Source organism: Barbus barbus (assembly GCF_936440315.1).
Source record: "Barbus barbus genome assembly, chromosome: 8".
Classification (NCBI taxonomy): Eukaryota; Metazoa; Chordata; class Actinopteri; order Cypriniformes; family Cyprinidae; genus Barbus; species Barbus barbus.
Genome location: NC_136736.1, coordinates 5,222,390 through 5,240,206, shown reverse-complemented (window position 1 = coordinate 5,240,206; position 17,817 = coordinate 5,222,390). Strand labels below are relative to the sequence as shown.

Below are 17,817 nucleotides of genomic sequence, written 5' to 3'. Positions count from 1 at the left end.
CATATTTCGAGAAAGATTATTATATATCATTATATTACATATATGAAGCTATCTTCAAAACCTAGCAGTCTGTTTACTTGTTGTGTGTAAAACTCACCGTGGACAGCGATGGTTTTCCTGTCTTGCAGGATGGTATTCCCAGCGGACACCTGCACAGTGACAACGCTGATTCCCTCTCGAGAGAATGTGAATGCCACACTCCCCTCCAGCGTGATCACAGGCTGTGAATACAATTTGAGAGAGACTCTCAAGAGGACGCCCTGTCAGAGCAGTTGCAGTGAATATGCCAACTTTATTTACATGGCAGTCGGTGAGGCAAAAAAAAAACACACACACACAGACTGAGTCATGCACAGGTGTCTAGTGAGTAACACATGGAGACTTTACCTCCGAATTGTTCCCAAACCACCAGATATAGGTGACCGTTCCCACTTGACTTGGCGAGAGAACCACTGTCAGATTGACTTCTTTATTTTTCACAGCGACAAAAGGGGCGGAGAGGTGAATAGACTCCAGTTGACCTGCGCCGAGAGAGAAAGAAAAGAGAAAAGTTGGGTTTAACAGTGTTTGCAAAACAAAAGTTACAAAAACAGTACTTTTCAAAAATGTTGGGATCAAGATTTTTTTTTTCTTACATTAATAAAACATGACTATAAAGACATGCATACTGTTACAGAAGATTTCAAATTAATGTTTTTTTTTTTGTTTGTTTTTGTCTTTTACTTAAATTTTGTTTTAATAGTTTATTGGGCACAAAATTAACATGAGATTGATTTATAAAGAGTCATGTGACACTAAATGTTTAGCTTTGCCATCATTACAGAAATAAAATACATTTTGAAATATATTCAAACAGAAAGAAGTTATTTTAGTCTGTAATAATATTTAACAATATTACTGTTTTTATTGTATTTTTTTATCCAATACATACAGCCAATGTAAACTTAAGATAATTCCTTCACCATAAAAACATAATAAAAAGAAAAATAATAAATAATGAAAAAATAAATAAAAAGTGAAAAAAATTGAACAGTAGTTCAATTAAATATATATATATAAATAATAATAAAAAGAACAGCCTTAAGGTTATAGCACAAACTAAACATCCTCCAGAGTATATGTATAATGACATATATTCATTCATTCACAAATACTTCTCATAGGAACACAGAGCCATCTGCGTGTGAATATCAGCTCATGCTCCAGAGGCCCTATTTGCTTTGCCTGGCACGACAGGATTGACAGATTGGAAGCGTTCCGTCTCCCTGATCAATATGTCACTGCGGAGGCATCTGTCTGCCTGAATGTAGCAGGGGGTGGCAAGTTCATTGAGTAGGTGGACATGAGAAAAAGGGCAAACATTTGAATCAAAATGCTTAGTTAATCTCTGTTAAACGCTGATATTTCATGAGCTTCCTCTAGCACGAACACAGGCTACAACCACACAAAAAAAACTACCAAAACTCAGGCCATCTGCTCATAGAATGTGTTAAAATAGCGTCTTCCAACATCATTGCAACATAGGATAGAGTTGTCTGCTCAAAAGTCTGTAAAGCCAGAATTTTCGATTATTGGCATGAAGTCTAATCCATATTCTGGCCAAGAACCACCCACATAGACAGGAATAGGCCATTTGACCAACATGTGAAATGACCAACCACACTTTCGTTTCTTTTTTCAAAACATTAAGGGGCAAGTACATCTGAAATCGATGCTTTTTAATGATTTCTCACAGTCTGTAAAGACAGCATGAAGGCAGTTCAATAATTGGTATTAACTATATTAAAAACAATTTTAAATAAGCAAAACATGTGGTAACCTTCTTAATCCTACTCATTATGTATGCTGCACATTGCCATAAGAAGTCTCAGTAGCTAGTACAACTTAACAGTAAACATAACAGTTCTATGCTCTTATTCTATGCTCTTATTCAAATATATAATTATTCATTAGAGTCATTTGTTTGGAAATTGGTTGATTACACTATTCACACTGTCTGGTTTTAATTTACTAAAAATATTTATATTTTTAGATCAAATATAAGAGACATTCATTTGGCATTCTGACTATACAGGTTGTACTGTATGTTTATGATTCACTAAATAGAACTGACTCATAAGAGTCAATCATTAGGGAATCAAACTAATGCAGGCATGTTGTGTTTTGTGCCATAAAAAAATCAAGAGAATTAGAATCAAATATTCCAAATAGTTGTGTATTAAGACTCCATTAATTAGTCTTCCATTAATTAAACTACAAACAACAAAATAGCATAATTAATTTATATAAAACACTACTCAATGTCTACTACTTATAGTTATATGAAGTTTCAGAAGTATTATGAGCAACATAACAGTAAACTGTAAACTGTTTGATTCACGAGTTCACTCTTACATCTAATCTGATAGCAAATCTTCAAGCAACAACTGAAAACTCATCTCTTTCGGCACTACATGACTTCATCCTAAACTCAAAAAAAAAAAAAAACTTAATCTTTCCCTCTATCTTTCTCTCTTTCCCTTGCTAGCTTGTACTTATTTGAACAATGACTGAGACTTGGTGTTACGAGCACTTCCTCTCTCTGATTGCCTCTTCAAGATGAATCGCTTCTTGTATTCCCCAATTGTAAGTCGCTTTGGATAAAAGCATCTGCCAAATGACTAAATGTAAATAGTAAGCATATTTTGCCGTGCTGTCTTGGAGCAGGGCTCCGAGCCCGGAATATGGCCCGAACCCAGAGAACTCCCTAATATGGGATAAAAATAGATTAGGGGTGAGAAGTTGGTGTGGTGGAGGGATGCTGGAAAACTGTCATTGGACAGAGGCAGGCAGGCTGCATATTTATACAGATTGTGCTCGTTAGGATAGTTAGCTAAACGAGTTGCACCTGCGCCTAATTAGTTGATTATCTGATCGTGCTCCTCCCGAACCTTGTTAATAAAACATAATTTCTCTTAAAAGAATTGTTCAAAAGAGTTATTTATTTGGAAATTGTTTGGACTACACTGTTTTTGCTATATGGTTATAATTGACTAAAAATAACTAATTCATATCCTAAAAGTTACATTAAGTACAATTCATCAGACCTGGATGATATTTTAGGTCCTCGGGACCTTCACCATCATACACTGAAGTGTCTGTCGGCAATAACTAAGAGGGATGATTCTAATCTCGTGGTCCAGTTAGAGACTATAAGCTTGAAATCTAGACTGCTTAATGTGGAGTGCAATACGACCAAGGCCAAATTAGATTTTTCTGGTCAATAAAGCATAAATGAGTTCGGAGTGCTCAGACCCAGTGGGTCTTTAAAATACATTAAGGATATAAAAGTAGAATATGATATGGCTGTCTGTATTGTGCATATTGTTACTCGCCCTCCCATATCTTGGCTTACACATAATGTGTAGGAAGAGGAGCACAGTTTCCGAGCCCAGACTGTTCTCCGCCGTGGCTGACACTCGGTAGATTCCCACGTTCTTGTAGATGTGTTTTATGCCATCCTCGATAGAGCTCACGTTAGAGTAGGTGAAAGCGTTTCCGTCGCCGAAATCCACCGTGATGCTGGTTTTCGATCCATCACCCTGGAAAAAAGGGTAATAAGGTGAAACATCATTGAGTCTAGCTTAAAAGAAACCCACACACAACCAGGCTGGTGAACAAATTTTCTGTATTCAGAGAACTTCCTGTAATATCTTAGAAAGCAAAACTGTTCCTGATACTGGCAAAGCTCTGTGTACGATTCATTCAGCTGTCAGTTCATCTGCTTTGGAGGATGTCTTGTCTGGCCCAGACTGCTGAACTACCATGGGAAAACATTGCTCTTGTACAGGCAAGATGGTCTCTCATGATTTCTCAAAATCTCAAGCTTACAAAGCCCAATATATGGTGGATGAGGGTTATCTCTGTACTTTGGAATTTAGCAGTAGGTACTGTAGATAAATCGTAAAGGTCACACTTTAGTTCTTACTATAACCAGATCTCACTATAGCTAACTATGACTTTTGCCTCAATAAACTCATAATTTGCTGGTTATTAATAGTTAGTAAGGTAGTTGTTACGTTTATGTATGGGGTAGGATTAAGGGATCTAAAATATGGTCATGCATTTCCAGCGTGATTACGTAATGCGTAAAGTTGTGAACATGCATCCCAGAGCTAGAGTAAGACGAGCATTTGTGGTTTAAATAAATATACTTTTCTTTGTTTGTTTGTTTTTGTCATAAAATGACAATTGTCCCTTTCTACGAAAATTACAATAATGACGATAAGACCCTTATTCGTCAGATGGGATTGTGTAGAGCCCTTTGAAGCTGCACTGGAATGTTTTCCTCAAAAACCTTAATTTCTGTTCGACTGAATAAAGAAAGACATGAACATCTTGGATGACATGGGGGTGAGTAAATTATCAGGAAGTTTTTATTCTGGAAGTGAACTTGTCCTTTAATATTGTCAGTCCTCTGTCGTGCGTGTCATGTGTCCATATTTGGTTTGTTTCCTGTCCTCGTCTAGTGTGATTATTAGTTAATTATTGTCCAGCTGTGTTTGTGTAATTAGCCTGTGTATTTAAGTTCCTGCCTGTTCAGTTTCGTGTCGTGTGGTCTACTCATTACTCCCCGGTGTTCCTGTCTGTGTCAGCCTTGCCTTGTTTGGATTTGATTAAAGACTGTTATTTTGAGTTTACATCCTCGTCTGCATGTTCCTGTATCCTCCTCATGTGACAAATATGTTCTTTGTAAGTATTAATAAACAGCCAATATGCTATTAAAATACATGCTAATACACAACTTGTCAATAGTGAGATTTGGTTCGTAAAACAAAGCGTTACTGGAGTTGTTTGTTTGTGAATGACACTGGTCACAATAGATGGGTTTCCATCCAAAGTTACGAATTTAACTTTTGCACAAAATTGGAATATCCCAAAATATTTTGTCGCCTTGGAATTATAAGATTCTATCTGCATTCTGAGTGGTTTTGAGATATTGAGCTTCAAATATTTTGCATTACATATAGCAAAAATGAAATGGGGAACAAATATCTTTCCTACATGAAAATGACAGAGACCCTAAATGTATTCTAAATGTACAATATCAAAATCCTCTCAAATTTTTAAATGGGGATTTTTGGAACAGGTCAAATGCAGATAGAACCTTATAATAATAAAATTCTAAAAAGTAATTTTTGGGAATTATAAGGTTGTATCTTATTGGAGCAACAATTTTCAAGAAATACAAATAGTTTTTTTTAATAATATGTTTTAAAACATACAATTAGTGTTGTAACAATGTGTCAACATGTATGAGAAATCATTTTAATGTAAATTTAATGCTTTATTACATTTATTCCATATTTTAGGACAAATATTTTTTTCTTGGTTAAGTTAGGCACTAAAGGCAATACTAAATATTTTGTCCAGTGCTAATGCTAATTTTAGCTATTATAGTGGGTAATTAAACCCATTATTGCAGGAACAGTTAAGGCAGCTATTCTAATCCATCTGACCAGGACTTTATTTCACAAAAAGTGGGGGAAATGGCTTTCTCTTTAGATCAGTATGGCCGATATAACATTCTAACATTTGTTGTTGTAATTAAGACCCCATCAATTAAATTGTTGACTATTTGATATTTAAGGCTGAATGTTGTAAAATTTAAGACATTTTAAGACTTTAAACTTCGCCAATCATAACATATTCGGGTCTTTAGCGACCCAGACTTATATCCAGCACAGATGGATCTCTAATTGCTGCAATAGCAAACTCTCCTGATATTTTAAGAACAATTAAAAAAAGAAAATAATAAAATAAGCATACTTTTTGAAGTGACATGTGGCCAAGTATGGTGACCCATACTCGGAATTTGTGCTCTGCATTTAACCCATCCAAGTGCACACACACAGTAGTGAACACACACCTGGAGCAGTGGGCAGCCAATGCTGTGGCGCCCAGGGAGCAGTTGGGGGTTCGGTGCCTTGCTCAAGGGTCTCACCTCACTCGTGGTATTGAAGGTGGAGAGAGCGCTTGTTATTCACTCCCCCCACCGACAATTCCTGCCAGACTCGAACCCGCAACCTCAGGTTACAAGTCCGATGCTCTCTCCATTCGGCCACGACTGCCCCACTTCCTTGCCTTTTGGTAAGTATTCAATTTTAGCAGATACTTTTACCATCACTGCCATCATCAGAGCGCATTTCCCCAGTATTCAGCATCTGGCTCATATTCGCGATCTCAACCATATTCTCAAAACTAGTCTTCAGCATCTTCAAAAACAACATTTTAATCGCTATTCACCACATCCACCATCAAACGACAGTGACACTTATATTTCATTATGTACAGTAATTGCTCTGCAGTAAAGCCATTCAAGCCAGTTCAGTTTTTGCAGTTGATATTATTTGTTTTATGCATGCGCTAATTATGAGTGAAAAATCACATCATCATTATGTTTTAAACAGTGCCACTTTGTGGAATAAAGGTAAATTGCACTTATTGATTCTGCAGACACTTAATTATTGTTGTTTAATGTTTAATCTTTCCTGCTGTTACAGAGCAGTCTGGCGAAACGACAAAGAACGTTGATCCTGATTGGTCCTCTTGCGTGCATTCAAAGTGCTGATTGGCTGATTCACAGATAGAACCTTATAGAACCAAGTTAGAGTTCGTAAAAAGTCCTAAAATGTACAAAACTTAAAAAAAAAAAAAAACATCACATAATGTAAATAACTGGTCACAGAATAAGAATATGTGAATAACTCAATTTTGACAAAAATGTCAGAAAGAACCTTATAATTCCAAGGTGACGATTTGCGAATAAGCACCATTTCCATTCAACGAGTCAGAGAGAACAAAATCGTCACTTCCTGACAAACTGGCACAAAATATTACAAAAAAAGGAGAAGCCACTGAATTTAATAATTTTCATATATAAAAGAAATTACTTGCACCTCAGAATGAGCAGACGCAACACAATAAATGCGGTCATTGCTTTTGGAGGTGGATGCCCGCTGTTTCGGAACGCAGTCCTGTAAGTAACAGTTCTGGGAGGCAATTATACATAAATACTTTGACAACAAACAAGGCAAAAAGATCTGTCCGCTGTTTAGTCAGGTTATGCAGTCCCATCACGCAAAGTCAAATTACTTTTTGGATGCACATGGAGGAATTTATTCACAAAATGCATTGCCATCTCCCATTATTCGCATTGACCCTTTTTCGCACAAGTCAAAAACCACCTCAAGCGAGTGCAAAAAGCCTTTTGCAAATGAACAGATTTTTTTTCTAAACTTGTTTCCATCACTTGTTTCTGATGCGATACTTCAAAATGTGCATAGAACAGGGTGATGGAAACATAGCTAATGATTGTTAGTTTTCATACGCTCTCACTGGGAAAGATGCATTTTCTTGCTATTATTTTGTAGTTGTTTTATCTGCTCAGAATGCAAACTCGCAGTCCCAGAAAAATAACATATGATTTTGTCACTGAAATGCAGTGCAGGAAAACACTGAATCGTTCTATACCTCCTCCAGGAAGACAAGGAAGGTGACGTTGTTGGCAAGAGTAGCCGTTAGCTTCCCTTCGTTGGTCACTAAGTGGAGGCCGCGAGGGGCCTGTATAGGGCACAGCTGCCTACGAGCCGTGTACTGCTCCATCACCCCTCCAGTGCAGTTATTAGACACCACCTTTCTGTACCTGCACACACACAGACACATAACACACATTCAAAAGACACGTTTATAAACCATTTTTGAAGCTCCAATACAAAATGATCAGTTGAGAACATTGAAATTAATTAGTCTGATCATCTGCAACAGTGAAAACACATACAACATTTTCAATGAGTCATACATCAAAATTATTTGAGAATGCAGATAGCAAACATGTTTAATTGAAAATCTGACAAACACATACAGTACTGTACAAGTTCACTTAGCTATCTAAATGGAACATTGAATAATCACTTGGACAGATGCATGCGTCAAATGAGATCTCACCCAGTGCTGTTGAGGAACGTGTGTTCTGTAGTACAGGTTCGAGACATGGAGGAGGGGAGGAACCAGAATGCTGGAGTACATTTCCCATCAGTCCTTCTCTCGAAGCCATAATCACTGTGAAAACACCCATGAGTTCTTTACTTCTTGACTTCATGTTAAGACAATTTAACACAGTCATCAACTCAAATTTCACACCGCTAAGCCAGAATCCCATTGGTTTGAAAAAAAACCTTTCAAAATAAAGTAAAAAAAAAAAATAATAATAATAATAAAAATAAAGTAAAAAAAATTAAAAAAAAAAAATTTTCAAAGCTGTAAATAAACATTAATTGTATAAGATAATACAATTTAAGTTTTTCTGCTTCAAAATTTAATGTTTAATTCAGTGTGTTACTTGCCATTTCTTTAAAATTATTTGTGCAACTTACAGTGTATTTTTAGTAGAATAAACACTGATATTTATCATCTGAAAAATATTTACATTGAGAAAGGCATAAGAAATCATAATACTGAAGTCAGAATGCCAATCTTTGCGCTATAATCAACATGAATAATTCTCACCTCACATTGCACTGTATATAAGCCAGCAGTTAAAGTGCTCGCATCTCTCTCTCATGTTAACATTTTACAAATTACCCAGAGAAAGACATACTGTCTCTCTGTATTCAAATGCATGGAAATCTTTATTAGCATAAAAATACTTTCAGCATCCACTTTTATATTAATTCATTTATTTTTAGACCTAACTGTCAGACAACAGAAGCCAAAGTTGTTTGTCCTACAATTCAACACAACACTCCAATCAAGAAAACAAATTACACTAATTACCAAGACAAGCTACACAGATGTAGCCAGCTTGTGTTGGTAAACGTATAGCATTTCACTCCCTTATTAACAACTCTCACACGTTGTTCCATACGGCCTCGAGGGGCCTGCAAATTTGGAACTTTCCAGAACAGTGGGATTAATAACTTTGATAATTCAGGGGGAAATGAGAAGAGAGGCCACATTTACATGACGAGAAAATGCTGTTAGGAATACAAATGGAGGGTTTAAGCCACAAAGCGTGGGGAGTGAAATACTACACAAGATAGGGTGGTGACAACAGTACTATTGCAGAACAGTGATTTTTAAGAAGTAACACATATCTGTATCCATTTAGCTGTCTTCACACAGCTTGACTAGTTTCCACTAGCAAAGATCTTCTTATAGAAAATTGCTGTAACTCTTCTGAAAACGCTGATCTAGTGAGGACCATCCACAACTTCAATCCGGAAAATTTCATTGCTCAAAAGTTGCTATACAGCTAGAAGGACTTAATGCAGTTTTCATTTAGGTATCAACTTTGTCACAGATATTTGTTGACTGTTGACATGCACTAAAAGTTTGGGCTCAATTTTTTTTTAAAGAAGTCTCTTATGTTCACCAAGGCTTCATTTATTTGATCAAATTACCCCAGGCTTCAGTGTTACATGATTTTTCAAAAATCATTCTAGTTTGCTTTATTTTTAATACAATTATTTAATGAAAATAAATGTAAAAAAAAAAAAAAAAAAACAGTTTTTATTTTTAATTAAATTCTAAGATTAGAAATGTCTTTGTCACTTTTGATCAATTAAATATATTTTGCTGAATTAAAATTTATTCTCCTTAAAAAAAAAAAAAATCTTACTGACCCCGGACTTTTGATTGGTAAATTACATATCAATTATATGTATTAATTATTTAATTATTATTCAGATAATTAAAAACAAAATCTATTTTGCTGTGGTTTTTCATACTAACATATCACAGTGTTAGATCAGTCTGTAGTTTTAGAATAGAGCTTGAATCTTTGAGGAAAAGTGCTTGTTTACTTACCACTCAAAGTCCGACTCAGTGCAGTCACATGGCTCGGAAATCATTGTGACAGAGTAGATTTTACCCATAACACACCTTGCTATGGGTTTCAGCTTTCGGTAGACTCTTTTGACTCCCATGAGGCAGCGTTCACCCTATAAGCAGGATTTCAACATATACATATTTGCACACGCACACACACACAAATATTTTCTACAATAAAGTTGGCATATGGTGTTCTCGTTCAGGTTTATTTCAGTTATCGCATGCATAATTCATAACAATGAAGCATGTGTGCATCACCCTTAATTTAGAAAAATAAGAGACTGGAAAGAAGACGAGAGAAAATAGGAAAGAGAAAGAGAGAGAGAGAATTTTTTTTTTTCGCTCATTGTACTTGATTGTTACATATTTCATATCTCACATCTGAACTCTGTGGGGTTCATTTTGTCAAAGATTTCAGGCTTCTGGGCCTCTCACTCACATTTCATGTATCTCACAATAACATTTCTTTTTTTCTTTTTGTTAACATGCTTCCTCTAAATTAGTGCTCCAAATACTGCAGTTTTATTCAGATTTGTGCTAGCTGAATGGGGGAAATTGTTTTTTACAGCTGTGGTCCATTGCTGGTCATGTCCTCTTTTTTGGATTTCATATTTATCAGACTAACCAGTGGAGAGCGGGGCAATAAAACCCTACAGCATAGGACAATTCAGACAGAAACTGAAAGGCTTGATCTCATCAGCATAGTACTGTAGTATGCAGCCCAAAAGCTGGGTTTTAACCATCCAAACTTTGACATCATTCTGTCTTCAGTCGACTTCTGTTGTCTTCAAGTCCACTTCAGCTTCTCAGAGTTTGTCACAGAAATGGAAAGTACCACAAGGCTTCAGGTTAAAGTAGGACAATCTACTGCCATGTCCTAACAACTAATAACCATGCATCTATTATCCTCCTGTGAGAGGACACTTGGCTTCTGGCTTGACTTCTGGGATATATATTATTCTGTTCAAATATAGTCTCGGCAGCAGACCCTGGGAAAGCATGTCAGGGTTGGTTGGAAAGGAATCTTGTGCGTTTCAAACCACAGGAAGCCAATGCAGCACGCTCTTTAGTACAATCTAAAACATCAGGCCTCAGTGGAGGGTTTATTATGATGGAAATACCAGACAAAGCAGAAAAGTATCTGATCAAGACTTTGCTGGCCTCTGTTAATTTTAAGGCTTGAGATGCAGTATAAAAGCTGAGTTCAGGACATTAATGACATTAAGATGGGGAGATTCGTTTGTAGAGGCCATGTGCTTGTCACAAGGGAGCAAGACGGAATTTGGAGCAGTTTTTTTTTCCGTACTTTTAATCAAAGCTAAAAACTTTGTTGTTGGTGACAGAGACACAGATTACAGTTTGCAAATTTAAGATTTAAGATTATATAAATTCAATATGAAAACTAGTTTGTTGACCTTTCTATTAATTGGGTCATATTGTTTTTTTGTTTTTTTAATTCTATCAAACACTTATTCTATCTGAATATTCTATCTGTGTGTATATATTTCAAATAAAATAAAATAAAATTCAAATAAAAATTTGCTTCAAGTAAAAAATAAAAATAAATAAATAAATAACTGAAACAGTTATTTTTTTTTAGCTGTCAAGGCAATATTATTTAATTTTCAACATTGAACATTAGTTGAACATTAACTTGTTCAAAAAAAAAATAAATAAATAAAAAAAAAAAAAAATATATATATATATATATATATAATATATTCTGTATACAGGTGCATCTCAATAAATTAGAATGTCGTGAAAAAGTTCATTTTTTCTTGTAAGTTAAAAAAGTGAGTTTATGTAAGTTTTTGTTTTAATTTAGATGATTAGAGCTTACAGCTCATGAAAGTCAAAAATCAGTATCTCAAAACATTACGATATTTACATTTGAGTTTCAATTAATGACCATCCCTAAAGTATTAATTCCGAGTATCTCTTGTTCTTTGAAACCACAATAATGGAGAAGACTGCTGACTTGGCAATGATCCAGAAAACGAACAATGACGCTCTCCACAAAGAGGGTAAGTCACAGAGGGTCATTACTGAAAGGTGTGGCTGTTCACAGAGTGCTGTATCAAAGCATATTAAATGCAAAGTTGACTGAAAGGAAGAATTTGGGTAGGAAAAGGTGCACAAGCAACAGGGATGACTGCAAGCTTGAGAATACTGTCAAGCAAAGCCGATTCAAACACTTGTGAGAGCTTTTTATATTTGTTATATCATATATTCATCTTTTATTTATTTGTTTGTTTTATTTGAATTCCACATTTTCTTTCCTCCTTAAAGAGATCAGTATACAAAAGTGTGTGAAACAAGGATTTAGGCAAATATTCAGATTGGGGAACCAAATGCTAAAATATTAATATCATTCCTCACCTGGTCATGTAAATCCCACGGCACATAGTCAGACTCGATGCATCTTCTGTTAAAGATAGACCTGAAGTCTATCTTTACCAGCTGCCATTCTGAGCGGTGACTGACATGACCGAAGATCCTGCAAACAAAGGCACAACATCAGCCGCTGTATGTCTGGAAAGCAGTGGCATATCGAGAGCGCGGTGACTCTAATGATTAGAAAGATGTAGAGCGGACAGGACGAGGAAATGCTTAGAAATGTTATCCAAGTCAAACCACATCAGTGGAAACCTGCGTCAAACTGTCAACAAAAACTCCGAAACTCACATTGAGAAAGTCTGACACTCAAGAACAGTGTGACACTTTTAGGGCCTGTCAGAAAGTCTCTAGGAATATCCTACAAAGGAAAACTTCATGAAATACTTCTCAAAATAATTTTAGCTTGTGCTGGATTCAGGATGATGTAGAATCAGAACTGGCATGATGGTTTTAATGATTTGCCTTTTCAAATAGGTTTGTCATTACTGGAAGGTCTAAAAATAAATCACTTGCTTTATCATTAATTGCTTTATTTTTATCATCAAGCAAATCAAGAAAAGCACTGAGCGTTTTATTCTTACATATTGATCATAATTACAATTTATTCACATGAAAGTAAAACATGTAATTGTGACAGAGCTCACACTGTAACATAAAGTCACAATTATGAGAAATAAGTACAATATATAAAGTTTCAATTATGAAATACAATAAAAACTCACAATTATTTACATTAAAGATCATTGTAAATTGATCATTGATCTTTTTATAAATAAACATTTATAAAAAGTTATTTTAGTTATACAATGTAATTTTATTATAAAGTATACATTAATATACAGATATTTAATATTTGTTTGCCATTTTATTTTGTTTTATTTTAACATCAGTTTTGGGGAAAGTTATACTTTTAAAAGTAATATATTATAATGTTGCATTACTCCCTAAAATAAAATAACTAACCACGTTACTTAGTTACTTTTTATGGAAAGCAATGTGTTACATTATCTGGGCTGGGGTTGTTTGTTTGTTTTTTTAATATAGAAAAAAGTTTAGCAAATGCAAAAGCCCTTTCACACAAAAAGCGACACGAATAAGCCTCAGCCATGCTGGATTGCATGAAAAAACAATAAAAATATTAAAAAAGAAAACACAAATGTTTTGTTTATCTAAAGTCATTTTTGCTTGTTTGAATTGGATCATTGAAGCACTGGTTAATAAAACGGGATTGAATACGTAAAGACTAAGATAAACATTTAATTATTGCAGGTTTGCGTCATATGCTGAGTTTGAATTTCACTGTTTTTATTCATTTTGTGGAACAATGAATCTTGTTTTATGCAAGTGAGATGAGTAAATGCATGATAACATTTAGTATGGAACTGTTATTTAGGAGAATTTAGGAGAGCTGTCAGTCAATACATGGGAAAACAAAGTAACTGTTACTTATTTGAAAAAGTAACTTGTAAATAAAAAGTAATGCATTACTTTACCATACTTGCAAAAAGTGGTCTGATTATGTAACTTGTAATGTATTACCCCCAACACTGCTTACCAGCCACTTTATTAGGTAGACCTGTTCAACTGCTTGTTATTACAAATATCTAGTCAATCACATGGCAGCAATTCAATGCATTTAGGCATGTAGACATGGCCATGATGTTCTACTGAAGTTCAAACCAAACATCAGAATGGGAAAGAAAGGTGATTTAAGTGACTTTGAACGTGGCGTGGTTGCTACACCCAGATGGGCTGGTCTTTCAGAAGATTTTGATCTACTGGGATTTTCATGCACAACCATATATGGTTCATATACAGTGAGAAGCAGTTCTGTGGGTGAAAGTGCCTTATTGATGTCAGAGCAGATGGCCATACCCGGGGAAGTCGTGGCCTAATGGTTAGAGAGTCGGACTCGTAATCCAAAGGTTGCGGGTTCGAGTCTCGGGCCGGCAGGGATTGTAGGTGGGGGGAGTGAATGTCCAGCACTCTCTCCACCCTCAATACCTCGACTGAGGTGCCCTTGAGCAAGGCACCGAACCCCCAACTGCTTCCCGGGCGCCGCAGCATAAATGGCTGCCCACTGCTCCGGGTGTGTGTTCACGGTGTGTGTGTTCACTGCTGTGTGTGTGCACGTTGGATAGGTTAAATGCAGAGCACGAATTCTGAGTATGGGTCACCATACTTGGCTGTATGTCACTTCACTTCATACCGGTTTGAGCTGATAGAAACAGTAATTCAAAGAACCACATGTTACAACTAGGTATGCAGAAGGGCATCTCTGAATGCACAACATATCAAACCTTGAAGCAGATGAGCTACAGCAGCAGAAGACCACACCGGGTTCCACTCCTGTCAGCTAAGCACAGGAAACAGGCTATAATTCACAGAAGCTCATCAACAGAGGATTGTAAAAAGGTTGCCTGGTCTGATGAGTCTCAATTTCTGCTGCGACATTCAGATGGTGGGGTCAGAATTTGGCGTAAACAACATGAAAGCATGGATCTATCTTGTTTTGTATTAACACTCATGCTGCTGCTGGAGGTGTAATGGTGTGAGGATTATTTCCTTGGCACACTTTGGGCCCCTCAGTACCGATTGAGCATTGTTTAAACGCCAGAATTGTTGCTGACCATGTCCATCCCTTTATGACCACAGCGTGTGATCTTGTGATGGCTACTTCCAGCAGTAAAACACGCCATACCACAAAGCTCAAATTATCTCAAACTGGTTTCTTGAACACGGCAGTGAGTTCACTACATTCAAATGACCTCCAGATCTCAATCCAATAGAGCACCTTTGGGATGTGGTGGAACGGGAGATTCGTGTCATGGATTTGCACCCAGCAAATCTGAAGCAACTGTGCGATGCTATGATGTGAATATGGACCAAAATCTCAAAAGATTGTTTCCAGCACATTGCTGGCTGCTATGCCACAAAGAATTAAGGCAGCTCAGAAGGCAAAAGCGGGACCAATCCGGGACAAGGAAGGTGTACCTAATCAAATGGTCAGTGAGTGTATATTCTCTTTCTATATATAATTTTCTAGCTAGATAAAATGGTACTAATATTTTTATGCATGTCTAACAAAAAGCTGTTCAGTCCTTCTTCAGAGAGCAATAACTATGGAAGCCCATTTCTGCCACCTAATGAAATTAAAAAAAAAAAAAGTAACTGCGACTTTTTAGCTCACAATTCTGACTTTTTTCTGAGAATTGCGTGATATAAAATTGCAATTTTGGTTATAAAGTCAGAATTGTGAGACATAAATGCAATTCTGACTTTTTTTTTTCTTCCAGAAATGTGAGATAAAATCACAATTCGGAGAAAAAAAGTCACAATTGCAAGTTTATCTCGCAATTATGATTTTATTTCTCACAATTGTGAGTTTGTGTTTCGCAATTATGACTTTTTTTTTTTCTCGGAATTGTGAGTTTATATTGCAATTGTGAGTTTATATCTTACAGTAAAAATTGTGAGATATAAACTCGCAATTCTAAGAAAATATGAATCTTTTTTCCTCGCAACTGTGAAAAAAGTCAGAACTGCTGAGATTTTTTTTTCAGTGGCGGAATCAGGCATCCATAGAGTAGCAGAACAAATCATGTCAGTTAAGGAAAAAAGTGACAACGCCAATATTGAGTTAACTGCTTTGAATTTACTCAGGACATTCAGGGTTTACAGTGTTCATCATATAAACCGGATTTCATCAAGCACCATTTTCCCATTCCAGAACAATCCAAATGTATTACTAGTGAATATTCATCATACTTACGTCATTATAAGCGTTTCCTCGCCCGGTTCGCCCAAGACCCCGTCCACGAACAGGGGTGATGAAGTGAAACTGTATTTGTTCCACACCCTCCCCTCATCAAAGCTCAACCTGCATAGAAACCAGCAGCACACAGCTGAAACTACAATATAGTGTAGGAAAAGATTGCATTTCCACACACAGCTGGCAAATAATTCAAACAGGACTTTACTGCACCTTTCCGACATTTAATCTAGATTACTAGACAAAAGTATTACACAGTCTACTGGGTTTAATGAGAATGTTCACATTCCCCGTGATTATGTGAGTCAGCTCAGTGCGATTGCATTGACTCATCTTTTATGAACATACGCATAAAATATTAGTATTGTTTTTGGTGTAGGATTACCAGAGGTGCCTGATGGGAAGAGGGGTGTGTCTAATTGCCACTAAAGCTCCGCCTTGATCCAGATACAGCACACTGTACTCTTCGTCAAATATCTGGAATAGACATAGAATGTATAAATTATATTTGATATTCTCATTATATATCAAAAGTCTGCATCAAATATAAAACATATATTATGTATATGTAAACACTATTGTATGTATATATATAATATTTATAAAATGTGTGTGTGTATTATATATACATATAACATACATATAATGTAAACATTTATTTTGGATGCGATTAACCACGATTAATCGATTTGACAGCCCTATTTTAAAGCATTCTATCATGTTAGATAAAATTATATAAACTGGAAACTGATAATATAAAACTTCAAAATACAGCTAAAAAACTAAATAAACTTCAAGCAACTTGTCAACTAATGCAAAAGCTAATTTTATCCCTTTATTTCCATCCTGTTTGATTCCATCCTGTTAATTTTCTTGCTGTTTTGTAATCAATTTACCATTTATTTTACAATTTGCCAATGTCTGTTGTGCTTATTAATAAAATACTTGCATAAATTAGACTACACTCTCAGAAAAAAGGTACAAAAGCTCTCACTGTGGCAGTACCTTTTCAGAAGGGTACTAAATTGGACCATTTAGGTGCTAAAATGTACAATATAGGTACTAATATGTACCTTTAAGCTACTAGTTTGCACTCTTTAGAGATAAATACAGTGCAAAAGTGTACCTTTTTGACAGCTTTTGTACCTTTTCCTATAAGAGTACACACAAGCATATCATTTTATAAAAATAAAGAGCTCAAAATAAAAAAAAATTAAAACAGCCTAAAAGCAATGGCCCCTCTAGTCACCATTACAGAACTGCAAGTAGTTGCAAACATGCATGAAGCAAGTAATTGCCTTACAGAGGAAAATCCAGCCAGATGCTAGGTTGACCTACTGCAAAGTTGAACTGAAAATTGAGGCCCTCATTAGCAGTTTCCATTTGTTTGCCCCAGAGCTCTGATAACTGCACTGTATGTGCTGTGAATTCTTGCTGATATGAATTCCTGTTGAGTTTAGGCCTTGGGGCTTCAAGCATTTAGCATACACAAGTCTGTTAAAGTGGAGGAAAAACACCATCTGACTGGCTTAAGTAATTCATTGGCTAATGATTACGAGGCTAGTGTTTGTGTTAGCGGGATACTGTGTGGGGTCTGTTTTGTTTTCCTTTGGCTGTGAACACACTGGAAAAGTTGGATCAACCAAGCTACAAGCCACACTAGAGTCATTATAACCGAGAAATGCATCTGACCCTAGGTGCTCTGATCTACATAAATCTATAATAATTAAGGACTGCGTATTTCTGAACATTTTTTGCTGGTTTAGTGCCAAAGTTTA

The 17,817-nt window shown here is 35.9% G+C and overlaps 1 protein-coding gene across 1 annotated transcript in view; it reads right to left on the bottom strand.

Annotated features, from left to right (window-relative positions):
• The window catches only part of LOC306873422 (VPS10 domain-containing receptor SorCS1-like), a gene marked incomplete at both ends in the record, with an annotated part of 180,977 nt that overhangs the window by 12,704 nt on the left and 150,456 nt on the right, over window positions 1-17,817 (bottom strand). Inside the window, 9 exons of the mRNA XM_079422691.1 lie at window positions 98-221; window positions 388-521; window positions 3,395-3,581; window positions 7,513-7,684; window positions 7,987-8,100; window positions 9,847-9,980; window positions 12,250-12,367; window positions 16,040-16,147; window positions 16,425-16,516. Of these exons, the coding sequence (XP_079278817.1) occupies window positions 98-221; window positions 388-521; window positions 3,395-3,581; window positions 7,513-7,684; window positions 7,987-8,100; window positions 9,847-9,980; window positions 12,250-12,367; window positions 16,040-16,147; window positions 16,425-16,516 (1,183 nt within the window). The remainder of the gene's footprint in view (window positions 1-97; window positions 222-387; window positions 522-3,394; window positions 3,582-7,512; window positions 7,685-7,986; window positions 8,101-9,846; window positions 9,981-12,249; window positions 12,368-16,039; window positions 16,148-16,424; window positions 16,517-17,817) is intronic.